This window comes from Pogona vitticeps, chromosome 4 (assembly GCF_051106095.1).
Source record: "Pogona vitticeps strain Pit_001003342236 chromosome 4, PviZW2.1, whole genome shotgun sequence".
NCBI lineage: Eukaryota > Metazoa > Chordata > Lepidosauria > Squamata > Agamidae > Pogona > Pogona vitticeps.
Window position 1 is genome coordinate 238,082,623 of NC_135786.1, and position 22,408 is coordinate 238,105,030.

Sequence of the window (22,408 nt, forward strand, 5' to 3'; positions counted from 1 at the left end):
GGGAGTTGCAAGTAAGCAGTTTCCTCGCAACTTCTGAGCGCTGCGTAGGGGGCAGATGGTTGCGTCTGTGGCAGCAGTTACAGGGTGCCGAAGGAGACTCGCTCCTAGTTGACGAACCTGTGGAGAGAGTGTCATTTTAATATTTTTTTTTCACTTATCAAAATGCTCAAGACCTACGCAATTGCTATTTTTGCACCACAGAGGTTAATCTTGGCTTGGAAAAAAACAACAACCCTATGCAATGTCTCGGAGTCATGTATAATTGACAAGGCAAAGTTATTTATTTGCATATTTATGGCCTGTTTTTGCTCAGAATCAAAGCGGCTTGCTACAAAGGAAACAACCAAACCCTTTTTTCCTCCATGCAAATGAAATTAGCATCTGACAGCTGTCGCAAACACCTGATGGAATCCAAGAGTCGGTGGTGCAGATCCGAAGCCGGGTTCCTTAAGCAGCGCTAGTCCGAGAGGGGTTGCCAGAGAGGGGGACCCTCCCCGCTGCCCTGCCCACGTGTCTTACCTGTAAAAGTTAGACAACGCCCAGCCCCATCCAGGGAATTCAGGGTTTAAAGTCCCTTCCCACACAGCGACCAAATCTTTTGTTGAGTTTAATAGGGGTATTTTTAAAAAGTTGTTGGCCCCCCGCATCACCTTGATCCTGTTATTGCCCATCTTCTCCAGCGGTTCTCCAGCCAGGGTCCCTGCATATTCTTGGGCTGCAGCCCCCAGAAAGCCTTTTCACCCCTTGCTGGGCTGGCCAGGTTTTCTGGGAGTTGCCGTCCCAGAACATCTGGGGACCCCAGTCGGAGAACCCCTGCAATAGGGTCAAGGATGGTGGCAGACGAAGTTCAGCAGCATCTGAAGGATCACGTGGTCCTTAACCCCTGTTCTGCACGGAGATGCTGAAGAAGGACATTCAGGGCTCTGGGAGCAGGTCCGCAGACAGACAGACGCATCTGCATGGAGGCTCATGATGATGCTGAAGTCGTAACCAGGATCTGTCATCGCTCAATGAGGGACAAGAGAACAGAACTCTTTCCCAAGAGTAGGAAGGTGCTGTTGGAGCATGAATCAGCCGACAGGTGACCTACGGCCCTTTCTGGATCGCCTTAAACTGTTGTGCCTGCTGTGTGCAGTGCTATGAGATCGAGCCTTAAGGCCCAAGTAGCTTCTCTGCAGAATTAAGGAGGTTATTTTATTGGGTGTTTTTTTTATGATAGATTCCCCCAACCTTTGAGGGAATGTTGATTGTTGTAGTCTGAAAAGGGTGTTTTCAGCGAGAGAGCACGGTTAGGGTGCAATCCGAATGATGAGAAAGGATCCCATCTGAACACACCGGAAGGGGTCGCTTTGCTGGGAGGGATCTTCCTCCAAGTCTACACACAAAAGACCAGCTAATAACAAACCCATCAATCACAGTGACAGATAATTTCTCCCCCCCTTATCATAACAATACACCCAAAACAAAAAAAATGTGCTGATCACCCTAATCACCCACAATCTCCTGAAAAGGACAAAAAGCTGATCCCAGAGCTAACAATGCTCAACAAAACGGTACCAGAGCACAGAGTTCTGACTCCTGTCCTCTGAAGAGGCCTGGCCACAGAGACGGACGAAACGTCAGGAAGAACAACCTTTCACCTGTCTGGATGCCTGGCAGGGTCTCTTTCTCTCTCTCTCTCTCTCTCTTTGTATGTGTGTGTGTGTGGTCCTCTGTAAACAGCGCCCCAAGCTTCGGAGAGGCCACCAGCATCAAAGACATTCCAGAACCTTCGGCCCAGGAGCCCAGCAGTCGCCGTCCCTCCTGCCCTCTCGGGGGCCAAAGGGCCGGCATGTGCCAAACCCCATCTGTGCTGGAGGCCGGCAAGCAAGGCAGTCCTGCAGTTCTGGAAGAAAACCCAAAATACCAGGCTGGAGAATCCCTTGATTAAGCCACCAGCAGAATATTAAAGGAAGACAAACACGCCAGTCTTCCTGGCTCTTCCTCGGGTGGGGTTGCTGGAACTTTTTGGAAAGGGTTTTGGAAAGAAAGCAAGAGAAGTCCAGAGTCCTCTTGCCTGGATTTTGCAACTGGGGGAGCCGCACGGATTGGTACACCGAGATGAGGACGACCAGCCTGGGGAGATGGGATGGGACGGAATGAGTGGGTGGGAGGAAGGACCAGAACTCCTCTTCCTCGGATCAGACAAACAGCTTGCAAAGGCCCGTCTCCCCATCTCGTCCCTGCTTTTCAGCCGAAGCCTGGGGGGGGGGGGGATTCCCCGGGCATAGAGCAGAAGCACCAAATCACATGGCAATGGCCGGATTCACCCTCCTAGAAATTAAATCTACTCCACTATTCCAAGGCTGGGGAGGCTCTTAAACCTTTCTGGGGAGGGGAGTCTCCACGAGGAAACAGCGAGAAGCCTTGCACGTGGGTCAGATTCATCATTCCCATCATCCTCCCAGCATCCTTCAGCCAACTGGCCACTCAACACTGGGTGGGTCGGTGGGTCTTGAGCACCGGTGATGGGCGCAAAATGTTGCTTTCCTCCATGCTCCAGATTCCATTTCACCAGAGCAACCTGGCTTCAGAGGGATCCCCGTACATGATCCCAGTCCCTGATCCCCAGCCCCACAAGCAGCTCTGGCACGGGGGGGGGGGGGGAGACCTTGCTGGGCCGGTCGCCTTCTCCCTGTCCTGCCTACCAGTTGCAAAGATTTTTTTTAAATTATTGCCCTTCCTTAATGTCTGGGGGGGGGGGTTGCGCATCACTTTCAGAGCAGCCGAATGGGAGCATCCGAAGCGAACCAGGCCGGGGAGGGGGGGGAATCCCCGGGGATCTTTTTGGGGGGGCGGCGCTGCAGGAGGAGAGAAGCCAACCCCTCCCCCTCCTCGGCCTCCCCCCCCCAAAAAAAAGCGAGACAGAAAGGGAGAGGGGGAAACCTCCTTTTAGAATTAAGTGATTTCTTTGTTTATTATTATTTTTTCTCCTGAGTGATGCCATCTTGGTACAATATTGTGTTGTATGTAACTAATTGTTATAATGGTACTTTTGATGATTTTATATATGATACATTGTTTGTGTTTTTATCTATGTAAGCCGCCCCGAGTAGACATTGTCTAGAGGGGCGGGGTAAAAATCAATCAAATAAATAAATAAATAAATAAATAAATAAATAAATAAATAAATAAATATTGTAAATAGAAGAGCAAGACCCCCCCCCTCCGCGGGTTGGAAGCCCCACCGAAGCGGGGGGGGGGTAGAAAAGAGGGAGAGAAAGCACTCTGCCCATGCTCAGAGTCCCTGTGGCCTAAGATATTTTGGGGGGGGGAGGGAAGGGAAAGCGAACACCTGGGCCGAGGGTTCCCCCCCCCGCCCCCCGCCGCCCGCGCTTGGGCACCCGGAGCACCTGCCTTTCCCTCCCCGGAGCGGAGCGCGGATCGGGGCGCGGAGCGGGCGAGGCGGACTCCATTTCCCAGGCAGAGCCGGGCATCAGGAGGAGGAGGAGGAGGAGGAGGAGGTCCAGGAGGCCGGCCTTTGGGGCGACGCTGGCTGGCAGGAAGCGCCCGGCCCAGGAGGAGGCGGAGGCGGCGGCGGCGGAGGCGGGCCGAGACCCGGCCGGGCGAGCTTGGAGCGGCGGCGGCGGCGGTGGCTGGGGCGCCTTCCTTGCGCGGTGCGCGCCCCCCCCCCGCGGAACAGGCAGGCAGGCAGGCGGTGGGGCTCCGCGTCTGGCTGGGACCGGAGGGGCTGGGGGGGGTAGGGGAGGGGAGAGGGGAGGGCGCCGTCCCTCCCTCCCTGCGCAGGGGCGGACTCTGCGCGGGTCCCCCTTTCGGAAGCGCCCGCCCGCTCGCCCGCAGCCTCCCCGGGGCGGAGACCTGGCCCGCGGGGGCCCCCCCTGCCTTCGCCCTGGCGGAGACCCCGAGAGGTGCCCCCCCTCCAGAGGTTCCCGCCCCCTTCCCAGCTGTTGCGGGAGGAGGGGCGCTGCCGCCCGACCCCAAATCCCCCCCCCGGACGGTGGACCGACCGGAGAGCCGGGTTCGAATCCCGCTGCTTGGCCACTGGAAACCCCTGGAGGTGGTGGGGGGGGTGGCCGGGCTAACACACCCTTTCCTGGACCCCTCTCATCCTTCCCCCCCCCAAATCCTCTTAGAGTCACCAGGAGTGGCCCTCCATTGGGAGGAACTTGGGGGGGGGCACAGAACAAGGCCTGGAACATCTGGAAGGCCAAACATCTGGAGGTCTGGGCCTCTTTGAGGAAGGGCCCCGGGCGGAGTCACGAAGGGCATCCTGATGAAACAGGAATCGGGGGGGGGGGGGTCGACCCCTCCAGCCAGGTGCTTGAGCCTTCCTCGCAGGGTTGTCGCACACAGCAAAGAGGAGGAGGGCGAGCCTGTTTTTTTTTTTGTGCCCTGCCTTTTGGAGGAGAGGGGCGTGAATGCATAAAATGTCATAAAATAAGATTATGTATAAAATAATCACCAGCATTGAACGGGAAAGAAGACCCATGTCAGGTGGCCTTCCTTGAATAAATAGATTTTTGCAGCAGGCAGGTGTTTAGGGTTTGGCCAGGATCTCCCTGGTCCTGAGCCAGGAGCCCGTCCCGAAGTCCCGACGGCTGGTCTGCAGACCTCCAATTCGTGGGAAATCCCGTGTCCGGTTCTTCCTCTACACCATTGCAAAACAGCCTTAACCTTCAACGCCGGGGTCACGGCGGCGCTGGCTTTTCCTGTTAGGGGCAGAACATCTGGGAGGTCCTTCCTTTAATAGGGCCACCTCCCCGGGAAGTGACCGGGTGGCACTGAATAGGAACCTCTCCAATGGAGAGGCGTTGGGGTTCTTGAGCCGTGGGCAATGGGTCAAGTCCTGGACAACGTGCCACATCACAGCGGTGTATTGTGGGCCTTGAATGCACGCTTCTGCCCTCCAGGTTGAGTCCTCATGGCCGAGCCGGCGAAGCCGAAGCGGATCCTGGTGACGGGCGGCTCCGGACTCGTGGGAAAGGCCATCGAGAAGGTGGTGGCGGACGGGGAAGGGCGCCCGGAGGAAGAGTGGATCTTTCTCTCCTCCAAGGACGCTGACTTGACGTGAGCGAATTTGAAGGGTGCTGGAAAATTGGGGAGGGGGGTTGCTGATCAGATCAGCAGCTGCTGGGGGAGCCTGGCTGAGCCAGAGGGGCGCGGTGGTCCGTTCTGATTCTGGGAGGGGGGCCAAGTCGGCCGGCTTTGTGGCTGACCCTACACCCATCGCCCTTGCTGTTTGTAGGTTAAAAACAGTGTTGCTCTTGCAAGACAAAACTAAAATCAGAGTTGGGTCATAACCTTTTGTTGTTGTTGTTGTTGTTGTTGTTGTTTGTTTGTTTGTTTGTTGTTGTTGTTGATGATGATGATGATGATGATGATGATGATGATGATGATGATGATGTGCCACCAAGTCAATTCTGACTTCTGGTGAACCTTTCCAGGGTTTTTCCAGGTAGAGAAGACCCAGAAGGGGTTTCCCATGGCTTTCTTCTGGGGGTATTTCTGAGACGGTGCAGCTGGCCCAAGGCCACCCAGGCTGGCTCTTCTGGGATGTACAGGGGTGCTGGGGGGAATCGAACCTCTGGCTCCACAACAGGAGACCTAAGTGACTGAGCTCTCCAGCTAGTAACCCTTCATTAAAGGTTCCCCTTGACAATTTGTCCAGTCGTGTCCAACTCTAGACCAGTGGTTCTTAACCTTTTTGAAAGAAACGCCCCCTTGAGCCATTGAGGAAGTTATCATCGCCCCCCTCCCCACGGTGATGATATCTTATTTATTTATTTATTTATTTATTTATTTATTTATTTATTTATTTATTTATTTATTTATTTATTTATTTAAGACACTTAAATCCAATGACCCCTGAAAACAAAATTAAATTCCAAGAAAATGAAATGCCCCCCAAAAAGTAACATTTAATGATTTAGTTGCAAGTGAATTTTAAGACTCAAAAAGAAATATAAAAAGGGCATAAAAACAAATGCAGGAACTAAAAATTTCAAGACAAAAAGTCTGAAACTAAATTAAAATTGGAGGAAAATATATATTCATGCACACTGTAAAAAGGCTGCAGCCATCTGCACAGGTGTGGCTTGCTCCAGGGCCCCCCCTACCGCCCCCCTTCTGCTCCAGCGCCCCCACGCCGCCCCTTTTCGTTCTACCGCCCCCCTGAAAAATGAAATCACCCCCTGGGAGGCATCATCGCCCACGTTAAGAACCACTGCTCTAGACAGCGGTGCTCATCTCTGTTTCCAACCCATAAAGCTAGCGTTTTGTCCGCAGACAATCCTCCGTGGTCACGTGGCCAGCGCGACTAGACACAGAATGCCATTACCTTCCCACCAAGGTGGTACCTGTTTATTTACTTGCATTTACATGCTTTTGAACGGCTAGGTTGGCAGGAGCTGGGACAAGCGACAGGAGCTCACTCCGTCGTGTGGATTCGATCTTATGACTGCCGGTCTTCCGACCTTGCAGCACAGAAGCTTCTGCGGCTTAACCCGCAGCGCCACCACGTCCCTTTCATTTGGATCATTAAAAAGTGACCAGACTTTTTCCAGAAAACCTTGTCAGGCTGGATGGTACAAACATTAAGCAAAGGGGGATAAAATGAAAAGTCCCCTAATGAGAGGCCCTGGTCCTGCTTGCTTTTCCGCCCACCGGCTCATTGCCATTTTCAGGCACAAGAGTGCCATGGCTGGGGATGAAATTCCAGAGCTTGCCAAAGCCGTGGGGAACTGAAGATTTGCCTTCTCCTGTACAGACCTCTTGTTTGGGGAGTTCCAGTTGAAGGCACCTCGGACCTCAACCACGGTGATTTTTAAAAGGGGATCCCGTGAACCGTCCACAAGGGACGGAGTGGTGTCATTCGAAATAAGATTCAGAAGCTAATGCCCCAGGTGTTCAAGTTGGGTAGCCGTTGACTACTCGGGAGTCAGAGATCACCCAGTGAAGCCTGAAGGCAAGAGATTTAGGAGGGACCAAAAAACTCCCCAGGACTTCTTTGCCTGGGTCATTCCCCTGCGCAATTCAGGGCCGGAGAAATGCGTGGAGGGTCATTTGAGCAGGTGCCATTGGCAGGGAATGAAGGCACTAATCCACGGGGCGCTCAGCTGTTGGTGGCGACTGGGTTTTGTGAAATCTGTCAGGTGAAGAACCACAAGGTTGTATTGTCTGCTTGCCACACAAAGTCACTGGTCACAGGGAGTGAGCAGGCGGGCAGAGGGGCAGAACCACCGCATGGCCCCGAATGCACTTGATTTGGTCTGATTCTGAAATTGGGTGGGAGAATCTTCTGGAAAAAAAAAAGAACTAGAATCTCCTCGTTGTGCTAGAAAAAAGATTCTGGCTGAAAACCCAGAAAGTCACGGCTGCCCAGCCAGAGTTGATCCTTGGAGGGTGAAAGGGAGAAACGGTCTAGTTCAGGAGAAGGCAACTTCCTCTTGGTTTCATGGCCCCGACTGGCCACAGGATACCGTACCAAATGGCCTAATCCATCCTGCTTCTTCCAGGACGATGGGTTCTGAGTCCCAATAGTTACAAATGCAGAGGTTGCCTTGCTCCTTATCACTGCTGGAGGCAGCCAGAGATTTTGAGTGCTAAATGTCTGGCACGTCCCTCCGTGATCTCCAGATAATGGATCTGTGGCACCACAGAGAAAAATTCAGGGCCCAGTGTTTGAGGGTCTCCCCTCTCCTTTTTTTATTGGGAGCAATGAGACGACAAAAAAAAAAAATCAGGGCTACAGAAGAGCTACAGAACTCTTCACGTGTAAAGGTGTGTCACTCTCTTCTCAGTTCCTGTGTACGGATGTGAAAACTAGACCATGAAGACAGACCGGGGTGGGGTGGGAGGAAGAATGATTCTTTTAAAATTCAATGCTGGAGAAGAGCTTTACGGATACCCTGGACAGCCAGAAAGACAAAACGGTGGGTCCTAAATGCAATGAAGCCTGAACTCTCTCTGGAAGCAAAAAAGGATGAAACCGAAATCATCCTGCTTTTGGGCACATCGTGAGAAGGCAGGATTCTCCGGGAAAGCCCCTCATGCTGGGAAAGGTGGAAGGCAGCAGGAGAAGAAGAAGGTCAGATATGAGATGGATCGACTCCATCAAGGAAGCCACAGGCTTGAGTTTGCAAGAGCTGAGCAGGCCTGTTAGGGAATTGTGATTTTGGAGGTCACTCATTCATGGGCTCGGTGAGGGTGGGCTTTCTTTCACAAGGCCTGCTTGCAGGCAGACAGGAGAGGAGGGCAAGGCAAATCGGCCGGCATCTTGCAGGATTGTCCGATCGGTGGGGTGCCCCCGGGGAACGAGGCGCCGCGCCACTTTTTCCCTTTGCTCCCCTTTCTAGGAGCGCCGCAGAGACTAAAGCCCTGTTTGAGAAGCACAAGCCCACACATGTCATCCACTTGGCAGCCATGGTCGGGGGCCTCTTCAGGAACATCAAGTACAATCTGGACTTCTGGGTAAGCCACCGGTCTCGTCTCTCTCTCCCTTCTTGAGATCTTGCTGCTTGGGGAGGCGTGCTGGTGCGAGGAAACCTGGCTTCTCTCCGCCCTTCCCCCCCTGAGCTGCTCCTCAGTTGATCGGTGCAAAATCAGGATCGCACAGATCTCTGTGGTTTCTGTTCTTCTAAAAGCAGCCAAAGCCGAAATTATTATTATTATTATTTATTTAATTTATACCCCGCCTATCTGGACTACCAGACCACTCTAGGCGGCTAGAAATGTCTTCAGTGGAGCCCCGAGGTCTCCCACCCGTTACCCTCCAGATGTTCCGGAGCACAGCGATCAGAATCCCTGCTTCTTTGGTCATGCTGGATGGGTGTGGAAGTGCAAAACATCTGGAGGGCACACGGTTGGGGGAGGGACGGGGGTGCCATCCAGCCCTTCTCCGGCTCGGTCCAACTTCTGCATCTGTGGGAGGGGCTCCCTCTTATCGTTTCAAACTCCCCTGCTTCCCCTCCCCCCAATTTTTTTACGGTGAAGTAAGGGGCTGGGTCTGACCTATGTGAGTTTTCTTTTTTTCCTATGTAGTTTTTAATGTCTCTTAAAATTAATTAAAGAGTCACTTGCATTAATTGCTATACCAAGAAAACTCATACATTGCGCACGACCCACGGTGCCAGCCTGTGCTACACTGAGTCCAATTCTGCATATATGATGCCCGCTTCAGGACATTTGGATGTGCTCGTATTCTGAATTGATGGTGTGCGTTCCTGTGGGGTTTGGGTGTTCTAAGAGCAAAGCTAGTTATGTGGTCCAAAAAAGTATCGTGACGTTGCCAGTGATTCAGGATTAAGACAGAACGGATGGATTAATCGGCAGGGTGCTTTTTATCTTCGCTTTTTATCTAAAGGAGTCCCACCCGTTGTTGTTGTTTTTTTTTCTGTGCCGTGATAAAAAGGGGGCCCCTTGGGTTTCTCTTTAAATCTGGCCTTCACCCTGAAGTTTTGCATTTTGGAAAAGGGTGGTTTGTCAGCCAGAGGGCTGAGTCGCACATTTCCGTGGAGGAGAACGGCATGCCTTCGGTTCAAACCAAGTTGGATAAATCACAACCCTTTCCGACTCCAGCTACTCTTCCTTGTGTGTGGCACTAAGGGATTAATTCCCTGTTCCGGGTTAGGCTGCAAGTGTTGTTTCCTTTCATTCTTCTCTCCCGGAACTGACCCGTGGGCCCGCCACTATCTAGACACACATATATACAGAGAGAGAGAGAGAGAGAGAGGCGCAGAACAGAACACTGTCGCTCCGTGCAGGCTGGAGGTTTGTTTGCTCCTGTGGGCGCAGTCCAGATCCGTGATCTGTGGCCACGTCACCCTTAATCCCGAGATCAGCTGCACAGCTGGCAGGCGAGGCTGCGAGCACTCTGGGTCTTGCGTCCGGAAGCGCATAGCTGGCTAGAGCGGATGATGCCCCTACCCTTCACGCAGGCATCGGCCTTACTCTGAGTCAGACCACGGCTTTCCATCACATACAGTAATCTCTCTGTTGACCAGCAGTGGTTTCACCGAGTTTAAAGCAGAAAAATCTCTTCCTGCCATAGTTGGAAATGCTAGAAATTGGACTTTCTGCATCAGCAGGGGATTCTGTAGCATTGAGCTACACCTGCTTCCCAAAACAGTCCTTATTTCTTGTATGGGAAAAAAGAATATCAGCCAGACTACCTTGAGAGAGAGAGAAAGAGAGAGATTGAATGACTGAATGTTGAGAATATTACATGCATTAGTTATAAATATTGTATTTATTAGTCGTGGAGGTACGTTGAACCCTGAGAAGTGGTCTTCGGATAGCCACCTTCAAATATGTGAAGGGTTCCCACAGTGGAAGATGGCGCAAGCTTTTCTGTGGCTCCCAAGGGTAGGAACCAAAGTTTTAAGAAAAGTGGTTTTGTTTAAACGTTAGGAAGAACGTGTTGGTAGTAAGAACTGTTTCTCGGCTAGCAGACTTGCTCAGAAGGTGGTGAATTTCTCCTCCTCAGCTTTCAAAGAGAGGCTAAGTCCCGCGGTGGCGGCGTCAGCGTCTGTAGCTGTGAGTGTCCTGCTCTGGCAGAGGGTTGGTCTTGATGACCGCTGGGGGTCCCTTTTGGCTCTACAGGTCTGTGAGTCTGTCATTCCAGACTGTGCCCTCTTGCCATCACCAGCAGGTACCAAGTGAGCCGTTTATTTTCCCAGTGCTGTCAGGTGAACCGTTGTGAACTGTTAATTAATATTTATATTGGATTGGGTTTTGAATCCTCGAGAAGACACAACAGTGTGTGTTTTAAGGGTTCATCATGTTCGTGTCGAGTCTCAGAGGCCCCGTTAGGCAGGTCAGCCGTAAGATGCCTGCGTTGCAAATAGTGAAATTTGCAATTTAAGGCAGGCTGGTGTTTTGATTCAAAAACATTTTCATTGAGAACCGTCCACCTGCAGAACACTCCTGCAATCAGAAGGAGCGGATCCGTAATCCCCACTGAAGCAGAGGGAACTGGGTTCTTCTCTAAAGCTGCCCTGACGATCAGCAAGGAGGCTAATAAATAGGATGACCTATATTTTATTTATAGTTTTCTGTCTTTCCTCTCATGAGCTCAAGGGGGCCTGTGGGGCTCCCTTGAAGAAGTGGCCCCACAGTCAGTTTTTCCTCGAAACATCCCCATGAGGTGGGCCACGTTGGGAGTACAGCCGTGCCCCGCTTAACGATTGTCCCGCATTATGACGAATCCGCTTTACAACAATGTTTTTGTGATTGCAATTGCAAATCGATGGTCTAAATGGGGGAATTTCGCTTAACGATGATCGGTTCCCTGCTTCGGGAACCGATTTTCGCTTTACAATGATCAAAAACAGCTGATCGTCGGGTTTTCAAAATGGCTGCTGGGTGCTTAAAATGGTTCCCCGCTGTGCTTAGGGACGGATTCCTCGCTATACAGGCACCGAAAATGGCCGCTTGTATGGAGGATCTTTGCTGGACGGTGAGTTTTTACCCCATTGGAACGCACTGAATGGTTTTCAATGCGTTTCAGTGGGGTTTTTAATTTCGCTTTACAATGTTTTTGCTTAACAGCGATTTTCCTGGAACGGATTATCGTTGTTAAGCGAGCCACCACTGTATTTCAAATGAATGCACTCAGCGTGGAAAGATCCTGCACCTTGGAATTTCTGTTGTGGTCCAGAGCTCAAGCGAGCTCCCGGTCTGGCCACACATTTCTCAGGTGCAGAATAACTTCCGTTGGCAGGTGCAATCCTGGTTCTTCTATGACAGATCCCCCAGCTTGGCTTCCCCCAGTCACCTGTTTATGTGTTGGTTTTAAAAGTAGGAAGTTTTTGTTAGCACGTTCCCTTAGTGCCGCAGATGTAAATGGATTTCTGCATGCTGTATTCCGCACTCTGAAGTCCGCGCTTTTATCTTTTAATCCGTGTCTGTAGCCTCTTTGAGGCTCCTCTGGCATGTTTTCCCACGTGTTTCTCCCATTTGTTCTAGAAAAGGACCCAGAGTTTGAAATACAAAATTGTACTTCCCTGTGAAATGAAAACGAAACACCTTGAAACGGAAGAGGAGGGCAGGGCTGGAATGTTCATTTCACCGAGGCAGAGCTGCACCCTCCTTGATGACCATTTGTAGTCCCCCGGAACTACCTGAGACCAGAATGTTTTACATGTCCTGCTCTCGGTTTGTCTTTACGCAGCGGAGGAACGTCCACATCAATGACAACGTCTTGCACTCGGCCTATGAGTGCGGGGTTCAGAAAGTGGTCTCCTGCCTCTCCACCTGCATATTCCCGGATAAGACCACCTACCCGATCGACGAGACCATGGTAAAGGCGACTCTCGGTCTGTAACCTTATTCTCAAGACGTAAATGTAAATTCCCACCACGATGGAAGAAGCCGTGGTTAGGGTCCTGTCGTCGTTATTTTTCTGAGATGATGCTGGGCTCCTGGCACCCAAAACACCCAGTTCCTCTTGGGTTTCGAAAGGGGATCTATGCAGTTGGGTAGCTTAAGCATCATCTCTTGCAAAACTCATCTGGATTAAAACAAACAAATAAACAAAAACTACAGCTCCCAGAATTCCGGTGCTACCTTGGGGGATTCTGGGAATGGTAGTGCAAAGAGACAGATAAGCACGCCTGCCTGCCTTCCACCCAATTTCTTATAAAAACACGGAAGGGGGTGGGTGGGTTTTGCTGCAAAAGCCCACTTGCTCCCTCTTGTGGCCAAATCAAAACATTAAACCTGAATTAAACATTTTAGGAGGGTCTTTGGGGCTCCAAAGTGACTGAGCACCTCCCCCAGCTCAGAATTTGGCCCAATTGCTTCCCACACCCCCTAGAGAGGAGAAGGGGACTTTTTGGGGCCAAACGTTTCTCCCCAAAATTTTAAAACTGGGCTTGTTTCAGGATCATGTTCCCGTCATGCTTTGTACCACAGATAATTTCTGGTTGAAAATAAAAATGGCGGGCTATAAAAAATGGGTTTGGTGGCCCAGGGGGCACCCACCCCGTCCTGCGTAGGCTTATAATAATTTTAGAACTGCAGAGCTGGGAGGGACCCCGAGCGTCCTTGAGTCCATCGGCTGCCAAGGAGGCACAGACCCTAATCTAAAACGGTCCTCCACCATTCTTTCCAGATACACAACGGCCCTCCACACAGCTCAAATTTTGGGTATTCTTACGCCAAGAGGATGATTGATGTCCAGAACAGGTAAGTGTCCTTTCTGGCTTTCTACTCCTCTCACAGAGCATTCCCTCCCAAGACATAGACTTGCTAATTCCTCTGGAAATCATTCTCTTGTCTCGGTCTGTTCTTGGCTTCTAAAAACCCTAATGATGGCTGTCGTTTTTCTGTGTGTTTGTGGGAGCCTGGATCTGGTATTCAGCCCCAACTGGCTGCAACTCGGGTGGAGAACATCTGCTAGGAGATGAGGGGGTTATCTTTGCTACCTCTCCCCGACGGCCCCAGAGAGGCATGGCAGTCGAGACCTACACAGGTCCATTGCCTGGACTTCAGGATTTGGGCGGAGTAGCCACCGGCTCTTGCGATGGGCCTCTCTGCCGGTCTGAAAGCCACCTCCTGCTGTTTGTGCCCGCTGATGGTTCTGTCCCTGGGTTGAGAGATGCTCTCCAGGGGAGCTCGGGAGAGAAGACCCCCCCCCCCGCGAGCTAGACGTGGCTTCTGCGTGGAAGGCGTGGGCTTGGACTTTTCCCTATTTTTTCACATCCTCTGGCTTGGGGGGGGGGGTCACTCTTTTGGATGCCCTCTTCCTCCGGGACGTTGTCCACGCACCTTTCCCCTCACTCGTGGGCCTTTCTTCCCTCAGGGGATACTTTGAACAGCACGGCTGCCGCTTCACCGCCGTCATTCCCACCAACGTCTTTGGCCCTCACGACAACTTCAACATCGAGGATGGTCACGTTCTGCCCGGCCTCATCCACAAGGTGTACCTGGCCAAGAGTGAGTGAGTGGGGCCGAGCGGAAGCCAGCACCTGGGCAGGTGCCCGCGGGGGGGGGGGGGAGAAAGAGAGCTGAGCTTGGATTACGGCAGCGGGTTGGAGGCGCCTGTTTCCCCATCATCCTCACTATTTTTGAGATGACCCCCTTGAGCAACCCTTTTGATAAGATCATGCTGTGGACCCAGGATATGTTTAAGATCACTGAGATGTGAGATACATGGCTTTAATTGGAGAGAGAGAGAAATGTGAATGTTATTGAAACAGAAATTGCAAAGAGTCTTCTCCTTCCTTATCACAACAATACACCCACAACAAAAACATGCTGATCACCATAATCACCCATCTCCTGAAAAGGACAAAAGCTGATCCCACAGCTATAAATACTCAACTCCCAAACAAACTGCACCAGAGCACAGAGCGATACTCCTGTCCTCTGAAGATGCCCATGGCCACAGAGACTGGCGAAACATTAGAAAGAACAACCTTCAAAACACGACCAAAGAGCCCGAAAAACCCACAACAACCATCTAATATATTTATTTGCCTTAAAGGGGTATCAATGTCCTTCACCACCACGGCACCCCCTCCACCCACCATAGATATACAAATATTTAAAAAATGAATAAGACCTTCTATTTCAGATCTGCTATCTTGATAAGCCTGCCGTCTAATTTAGAAGTCCTGCTCTGTGATGCCAAACACGGAAAACGGTTCTGGTGGTTCAGTTTATTTATCTGTCTGTTTATTTACTTGTTTGATGTCATTGGTGGGCCGTCTTTCTCACTGCGAGGAGACCCAAAGGCATCTCACAATGTTAAAACAAGTCATCCTTGAAGACGCAATGAGTTAGAGATTGAAAAGTGATTAAACAGCAGTAACAACTTTGGAGAGAAATGAGCTAAGCATTTGGAGATGCACTTTTTTGTTAACTGTGTATCCTGTGGTCCCCCAGCTGAGCTTTTACAGTCATAATGTGGAAGGTGAATGAAGATTTGACTAGGTCATCTCTAGACACCAGTTCCACAGCACCTATGCAGATAGGTGCTTACCTGCACTGGCTAGAAAATGTGGGTGCCCACGTTGGTTTACAGGCCATGTGGACTTAAGTGCTCAACGTAACATTGCTACTGTCTGAATTGATTCTGCTCCCGGCTCTTTCTCCCCCCCCCCATGCATGCCTGTTGTTTTCAGGGATGGCTCCCGGGGGCTCAGCCAACACAAGAGTAAGAACACATCTGGGGAGGACTATGTTGGGAGAAGGTGTGGATTGGGAGGAAGGGGAGCAGGAGGTAGACACTTTCAATTATTCTGGGTGTGACAGCCTGTACAAAAATTGCTGACCATTCCACAGAAGTTTTAATCTGTGGTGCAAGAATAAGATGAGAGAGAGAGAGAGAGAGTCTGTGTCTCTGTGTGTCTGTTTCCTGGGAGGGGTTCTGCACAAAACCCTTGGCTTCCCCCTTCTGTGCAGTAAAGCAAGCATGCATGCAGCTGCCTCCAGAGGATGGGCTGATTGGCCCAAAAGATGCAAGCAACCCATTTGGTGCTTCTGGGTCTTAAGAGCCAGCCAACAGCGATCCCAGGCGGCAGTCATTCTTTCCGATAGAAGAACAGTCTATTCATTTAACTTATATGCCATCCGCACTACCCAAAGGTCTCTCTGCAGCTCAGTTGTGAGCTGCGGAGAGTATTTTTCCATCTGACGGGTGCAGGGAACTTCTTGGCATGTTGAGAATGAGACGAGGAAGCATTTAGCTCATTAACTGGGTATATCAAGCCCTGTTTGATTCCTGTACATGAACAGGCTAAGGCAGGGGGAATCTCAGAATCTCAGGGGGATGCAGGCGAGGAAGACTTTTTCCCCTCCTCTAATTGTCCGTTTTCTCCCTTGTCCTGCAGAAAATGGCACGCCTCTGACAGTCTGGGGGACAGGAAAGCCCAGGAGGCAGTTCATTTACTCTCTGGTAATCTCAAGGGCTGAGGCGTGGGGGAAAGAGGGAGCAGCCACCGGGGTGCCAAACGTGGGTGCAACTGTAGAAGCCGTTCAGGACCGCTGGGAGAATTTAGATTTTTTCTTCCGTCCCATGAACAAAGCAGGCAAAAAGACCATGGTTAAAAATAGTTACCCATTCAGTTCCACTGTAGTTCTTAGGAGGCAGCTTATTCTTCTTTCTCACCTTAAGAGTTTTGTATTTTTGGTAACCTTGCCAGGTAGGCTCCTCTGCAAAGTATTTATTTATTTAATGAAAATATTTATACCCCCACCTTTCTCCTGGAAAGGACGTGGTGGCGCTGCGGGCTAAACCGCAGAAGCCTGTGCTGCAGGGTCAGAAGACCAAGCAGTCGTAAGATCGAATCCACGCGACGGAGTGAGCGCCCGTCACTTGTCCCAGCTCCCGCCAACCTAGCGGTTCGAAAGCATGCAAATGCGAGTAGATCAATAGGTAACCATCTCGGTGGGAAGGTAACAGTGTTCCGTGTCTAAGTCGCACTGGCCATGTGACCACGGAAGATTGTCTTCGGACAAACGCTGGCTCTATGGCTTGAAGAGCGGGATGAGTGCCACCCCCCTAGAGTCGGACACGACTGGACAAAAATTGTCAAGGGGAACTTTTACCTTTTACCTTCTCCTGGAAAGGACCCAGACTAAGAAGTATTTGTTCAGAATCCCTGGGAAGATTAGCACCACCGCTCCGCCAAGGAACATCGAGCGCATGAGTTTCCAGGATCTAGATTGAAAGAGCTCACAAAGACTTCTGTTTGGCGGTTAGTTAAACCAGTGCTTAGAAGAATTCCCTTTTTTTTTTTTTTTGGACGCCGGCTTCCCCGAATCAGCAGTCCGATCAGCAGCCCGGCTGGCTGGAGCATTCTGGGGATAAGAGTTGGGTGAAGTAACTTTTGAAGGAAGGTTACCAAAAATACAAAACTCTTGATAGCACCAGGCAGCTGTCCGTTGCCATGGATTTGGGGTGCGTCTGCAACGGAGACACACGTTCCTGCACAGGGTGAGGGAGCCCGGCAAGCTTCCGGTCCCCAGAAGGAATCTCCAGCCACGCAGCATGCGGTTAAACTTCTCACGACCACAAGCTGTCGTGGCGGACGGTACCAATTCAGATTCTTTGAACGGTGGAGGATTTCATGAGGGGTTTCAGAGTTCAGAGGGTTTCCCTAAGATCCTACGCCAGCCGTGTTGCACTCCACAGGCTGTTACTCTGAGGAAATGGGTGAAGGGGGGGAAGGATGGTGATCCCCCTGGGGCCATTAAAAAAAATTCCCTTGGCTCATTTGGGAAATGCTTGCCGCCGTGCCTCCTATGATGCCCTGACTCCCTGCTCTCTCAGATCTGGAGACACTCTTGTTTTCTTTTTACATGGCTACCCTGCTTTGGTTTCCGGAGAGCTGGGATTATTCGGGTTATCAGTGGGATGATGGAAGACGGCAAGGCAGTGAGGGGTTTTTAACACAGGGACAGAAAACTGCTCAGGGACTCAAACCGTAGGTAAGACTTACGGGGCACGGGGAGAGAGCAAATTCCTCTGTGGGTAGGCCTCCGTTTTTTAGATGACGTGGTTTCTGTTCCACCTGCAGGATTTGGCTCGGCTCTTCCTGTGGGTCTTAAGGGAGTATGATGAAGTGGAACCCATCATTTTGTCAGGTGAGCTGTGTCACTGAATGAATTGCACAAACACATATACACACACACACACACACACCCTCGTCTCCCGCAAGTGCCCAATGGCCCCAAACGAGGGTTAAGCTCGAGACCCGGGCATCGTTTTCAAATGCTGGGTCTCGGTCTTGGCACATGGGGCTGGCTCTAGAACGTGGGGGCGGGTGGGCAACTTGGGTGGATGTGCAGGGAGCATGTCCATGTGTCAATTTTTGTCCTCGATCTTTGGGGGCCAAACAGAGAGACTTAATGTGGATTAAATGTGATTTCACCTCTTTTTTGTGTGTGCAGCTTCTCACATTGCTGCCTTTTGTCTGACCCTGCTTGGTCATTATATGCCTCTCAGTGTATGTTTGTGTGTGTGGGGGGTGTCCCTGGCCAGTTTGGGACCGGCAAGAGGCCACTGCAGGAAGAACCAGGTAGGGTGGCTGGTCTGGCCCGTAAGAAGACAGGGAGCTGGTTGGCGGCTTGTTGTAATGGTTCTGTTTTAAACTTCTGTGCAGTTGGAGAAGAAGACGAGGTCTCTATTCGGGAAGCGGCCGAGTGCATCGTGAAGGCCATGGACTTCAAAAGCGAGCTCCTTGTATCTTTGAGAATGATTTCCCGTTCACGGGGACGGGCCGTCTGACAGCTTGTACCTTGTCCTCTACTCCCCTTCTTACTCAAAATGATTTGTTTTCGGGGAACGTTTAGCTGGGCAAGGGTTTCTTCCTTCCCCATCTTCCAGCTTCAAACAAACAGATAGGCTTCCCTTTTAAGGCGGCCCTTTTTTAACCGTGGAAAAGACCCTGGTTAACTGCATGGTTCTGGGGAAAAAAAATACCAGCCTGCCAGGCAGAAGAGCCGGGTCGAAGAAGGAATAATTATGTCTGCAGGGTGTAAAAACTGGAGGGAGCCATCTCTGAAGGACCGGGGCCAGTTTTGTCCCTCCACAGACCTTAGAAGGCTGAACCCCCTGTTCAGATTTGTTCCCAGGTTCTGGGATGGCATGGGAAGGGTCTCTGTTTGGGGTCTACATGCAACCCACAGGCCACAACCACCCCTTCCTGCTGTATGGAACTGGGGGGGGGGGGTCACTTCTCGAGTCTTAATCTGAATGACATCCTTCCACAGATCCTTTTTCCCCCTTCCTCCTTTTTCTTAGCTGCAGGAGGGTCGCATTCTTGGTAGTGTGCCCTAACGACTGGGTAGAGGGGGGTTGAGGTCTCTGGCTGTGGAGGCAAAGGTTGGGTGTTCGATTCCCCCCCCCGGGCCTTCTTGACAGGGGCTGGACTCCCAAGATCCATCAGAGTGCCTTCCAGCTTCAAAGCCTGACACCCTCCTCCTTAATATATCCGAATTCTCCACTTTATAATGGGGAGGGGGGGCTACAGAAGGCCTGGAAGAAGCCACGTTGAGGAAGGCTGGTGAAAAGGAGCTGGTGGGCTTTTGTGGCCTCTGACTAATTTCAGCCCCCCCCCCAGGACCCCATGGCTCAGAAATGGCCACTTCAAGGGGGGGGGGACACAACATTCCTGGATAGACACTTCCTCTTTTTATTTTTGACATTTCTTGGGGAAATCCCCCCCAGCCCCTAAACTTTAAAAAAGCACACATTATTTTGGAACACTTCTAGGAGGTGAAATAAGTTTTCTCTTTTTGGGGGGGGGCTTTAGTTTTTCAAGGTGGGGCGAGGTGCCCCAGGTGGCCCACTCCACCTAACAACGGTTAAAACAGCCCACCACAACTGCACAAGGGCATCAAATAAGGAGATCCAAGAAAATATGAATAACCCAGAATATCAAACGAGGAAGAATTGTCCTGAACTGCACTGGCTAGCCATGTCTGATGCCCCCCCCCACTCCACTGGGAAGGACTGCAGCTGACGGCTGGCGATCCGCTCTGCCTCTGGCAATGCCTCCGGTGCAAACCACCCCAAATATGTCTGTTTAGAACATTTTGCATTCTCCTCTTGTCTCATGAGTCGATTTCTGCAAAAGACATTGAAAAATACTTTAATCCAGGTGAAACAATTTGAGGTTCTTTCATTTCTTGCTGGATCCCATATTTTCCTGAACTGTCTTTTCTTACATTATGCTTCGTGCTCGGCAGTTTTGTTTTAGACCCTTTTTACAAGGGTTGCCCTAAAAAAAACTGGATGAGAAGTCAATGAAATATAATTAACGTTAAAAGGTGAAATGGGTTTGCAGAAAACTTCCAGCTTCAGGGGCTGCTCTCGGTTCTCCCCCTCCTTACTTTTTCTTTAACCTAAGTTCCTTCCCAGTTTGACACGACCAAGTCGGACGGGCAGTTCAAGAAAACAGCCAGCAACAGCAAGATGAAGCGATACCTTCCGGATTTTAAGTTCACGCCCTTTGAGCAAGGTAAGAAATGCTTGGATTTTGCCCCGGCGGCAGCCGCCAGGAGAAAAGAAAAGCGATCCTTCGGGCCTTCCGAGCCCTGTGGCATTTGGTGCTTGACCTCAGAAAAGCAAAATTGCTCTCCTACGAGGGCACAGGATTTTTCTTTAAGGTGAAGACGCAGAATTCTGCACCTGATGCCAGTTTCTGGGACCCTTTATCTAGAAAAACGGCCTTTTCTAGGCTCGAGCCTCCTATGTGTATTTTCCATCTCATCCCTGGTGTGCTAACAAGTCAATTCTGACTTGTGATCCTTTTCAGGGTTTCCCAGGTAGAGAGAGACTACTCAGAAGTAGGTTCCCCTTCCCTTCTCCTCAAGGTCGGGATGGGGAATCCCCGGGATTGTTCAGCTTGCCCAAGGCTACACAGGTCGGCTTTTCTCCCAGTGGGGAATCCCACTCCCAAACACAGCCAGAGACCTAAACCAAGGACATCATACTGAAATTCCTCGGGGATTTGGCCTCGTCCTCGTTTCTTTTTCTGTGACTTGGGAGGGCTGGCCTGCTCATGTTCAGGCTTAACTCTGCAAGGGAATGTAGACATTTTCTCGCCAGTTTCCAGCACTGGTGCCAAGACTGGCGGGATTTCCGTGCCCTTAGAAAGCGGCTGCCGCTCCGCTCCTGTATTGAGCCAATTGTGTCTCAAGCTCTATATAAAGAGGGCAGTTTGCTGCTCAGCCAGTCCCGGGCCAGGAAACTTCCAGGAAACTTGGCCTCAGGCAGCATCTGACCTTCCTCAGAAGCATCCCCTTGGCTAAGATGGATTTCTTTGACTCTGAGCCTCTCTCTCTTTCTCTCTCCCTTCCTCTCTCCCCCCCCCTGCAGCTGTGAAGGAGACCTGCGACTGGTTCTGTGCCAACTATGACCTTGCCAGGAAATGACCCTGGCGGTCACCGCCTGGCCACGGTGGCGGCTACTCTCTGCCATCCTGCAGATCAAAACTCAGGGTGTTCTTTTTCTTCTTCTTTTCTTTGGCTGGAGCAAAGACGGGGAATAAAAACGGACTCGAATGCAACAAGCAGTGCATTTTCCTGACTCGGGCACGGTCCGGGAGCGGTCTGTATCGGAGGAAGCAGCACTGGACCACATCTGCATGTCGGGGCTGCTCCCCGTTTCTCTGAGCCGGCCCTTTCTGAGACTGGCTTGGAGGACTCTTTCTGGAGGAGGAGCGGCAGAGTCTTAAAAGGGGGTGAAAAGGGCTCAGCTCGTTTGCCGATCATGACCTGTTGAAGGAGAGGTGCAAACTGATTAAAAAGAAAAAGCTTTTAATGGACCAAAAGGCGGTGGCACCTTATAGACTTATGTACAGTATATATATTTTTACTGTGAGCTTTCGTGGAGAGTTCATCTGAGTTAGCCTGCAAAGTGCCATGCCGTTTTTTTGCTTTTTATTTTTGTTTTCACCTGTAATGCTTGCACCGACAAACGTGGCTACCCCTTCTGCCGTTTACCCTGTTGAATCCTCAACACTTCCTTCATCCGTGGCCTCTTTCTAGGAAGAAAATTTGGGCCATTTTTGCCCAAATCCCCTTCCATGTTGGGGTACCGCTACTGCAAAAGCTGATGGATGAGAGCCATTTTAATGGAAGGGGGGGTGTCTCAATAGCCATGTGCTACCCCGACCAAGAATAAGGAACTTGGAGAGACCCCAGGCTTTTTCAAACTCCCTCTAGAGCAGAAACGGCTCTTAACTGCAGTTTTGAATCCACTGATGTTAGCAGGAAGGAAAAGGCACCTCCGTTATCCTCAGGAGGGACTCTATCCTGGATATTTCTTGGGGGCAGCTAAAGTTAGGCATCCTTCAGTCTCAAGAGACGATGGTAATGTGCTCTCAATAGAGGTCTTGGAACAGCGTCTAGCGTGGTTGAGAAGGCCCATTCGAGAGTGACCATCCCTTCCACGCTGAAGACAATCTGTTCCCTGTCCAGCTCCCTGATTTTGCTGGTTTCATGACTGCCTCTTGGCCTCGGCCTGCTGGACAAGGGTCTCTTCAAATTGGGAGAGGCTGTGACGCAATGCCTGCCTCCAGGCTGAATGCGCAGAGGTCAAGGTTTCCCATCTGTTGAGGACCATTCCTAAGGCCTTCAGATCCCGCTGGCAGATCTCCTTGTATCACACCTGTGGCGATTTACCTGCACTAATAATGGAGGCAGCACACACCTACATTCTGCTTGCCTCTTCAGTACCTGCGCCCCCATCATTTCCTGCCCTATAGATTGCACACTGCCAGGGTCAAGATGTAAAGAATAGTCGTATGTCAGGGGTCACACAGCTCTGGGCCTCATGTTTAAGTCGTCATTGTTTTCTGTAGCACTGCTGGGGAAATCTCCCTGGTGATCTTCATGGCAAAATCTGAGTTATCCCCTAAGAGTGTTTTGCAAAGCATTATGCAAGTAATAAGTGAAA

General features: G+C 51.0%; 1 protein-coding gene across 1 annotated transcript; it reads left to right on the forward strand.

Moving 5' to 3' along the window:
• Positions 1–3,529: 3,529 nt before the first annotated feature.
• GFUS (GDP-L-fucose synthase) lies at positions 3,530–21,020 on the forward strand. The gene is made up of 11 exons (XM_078392037.1): positions 3,530–3,656; positions 4,911–5,067; positions 8,355–8,469; positions 12,170–12,298; positions 13,112–13,185; positions 13,802–13,935; positions 15,834–15,898; positions 17,523–17,589; positions 18,108–18,187; positions 19,868–19,967; positions 20,828–21,020. The coding sequence occupies exons 2-11, from the start codon at positions 4,922–4,924 to the stop codon at positions 20,881–20,883; spliced, it is 966 nt and encodes a 321-aa protein (XP_078248163.1). The 5' UTR covers positions 3,530–3,656; positions 4,911–4,921; the 3' UTR covers positions 20,884–21,020.
• Positions 21,021–22,408: the final 1,388 nt, after the last annotated feature.

Coding starts and splice junctions, on each gene's coding strand:
- GFUS (XM_078392037.1), top strand. CDS start 4,922: ATGGCCGAGCCGGCGAAGCCGAAGCGGATCCTGGTGACGGGCGGCTCC. Junction 8,470..12,169: donor AGTACAATCTGGACTTCTGG/GTAAGCCACCGG, acceptor GTCTTTACGCAG/CGGAGGAACGTCCACATCAA. Junction 12,299..13,111: donor ACCCGATCGACGAGACCATG/GTAAAGGCGACT, acceptor CATTCTTTCCAG/ATACACAACGGCCCTCCACA.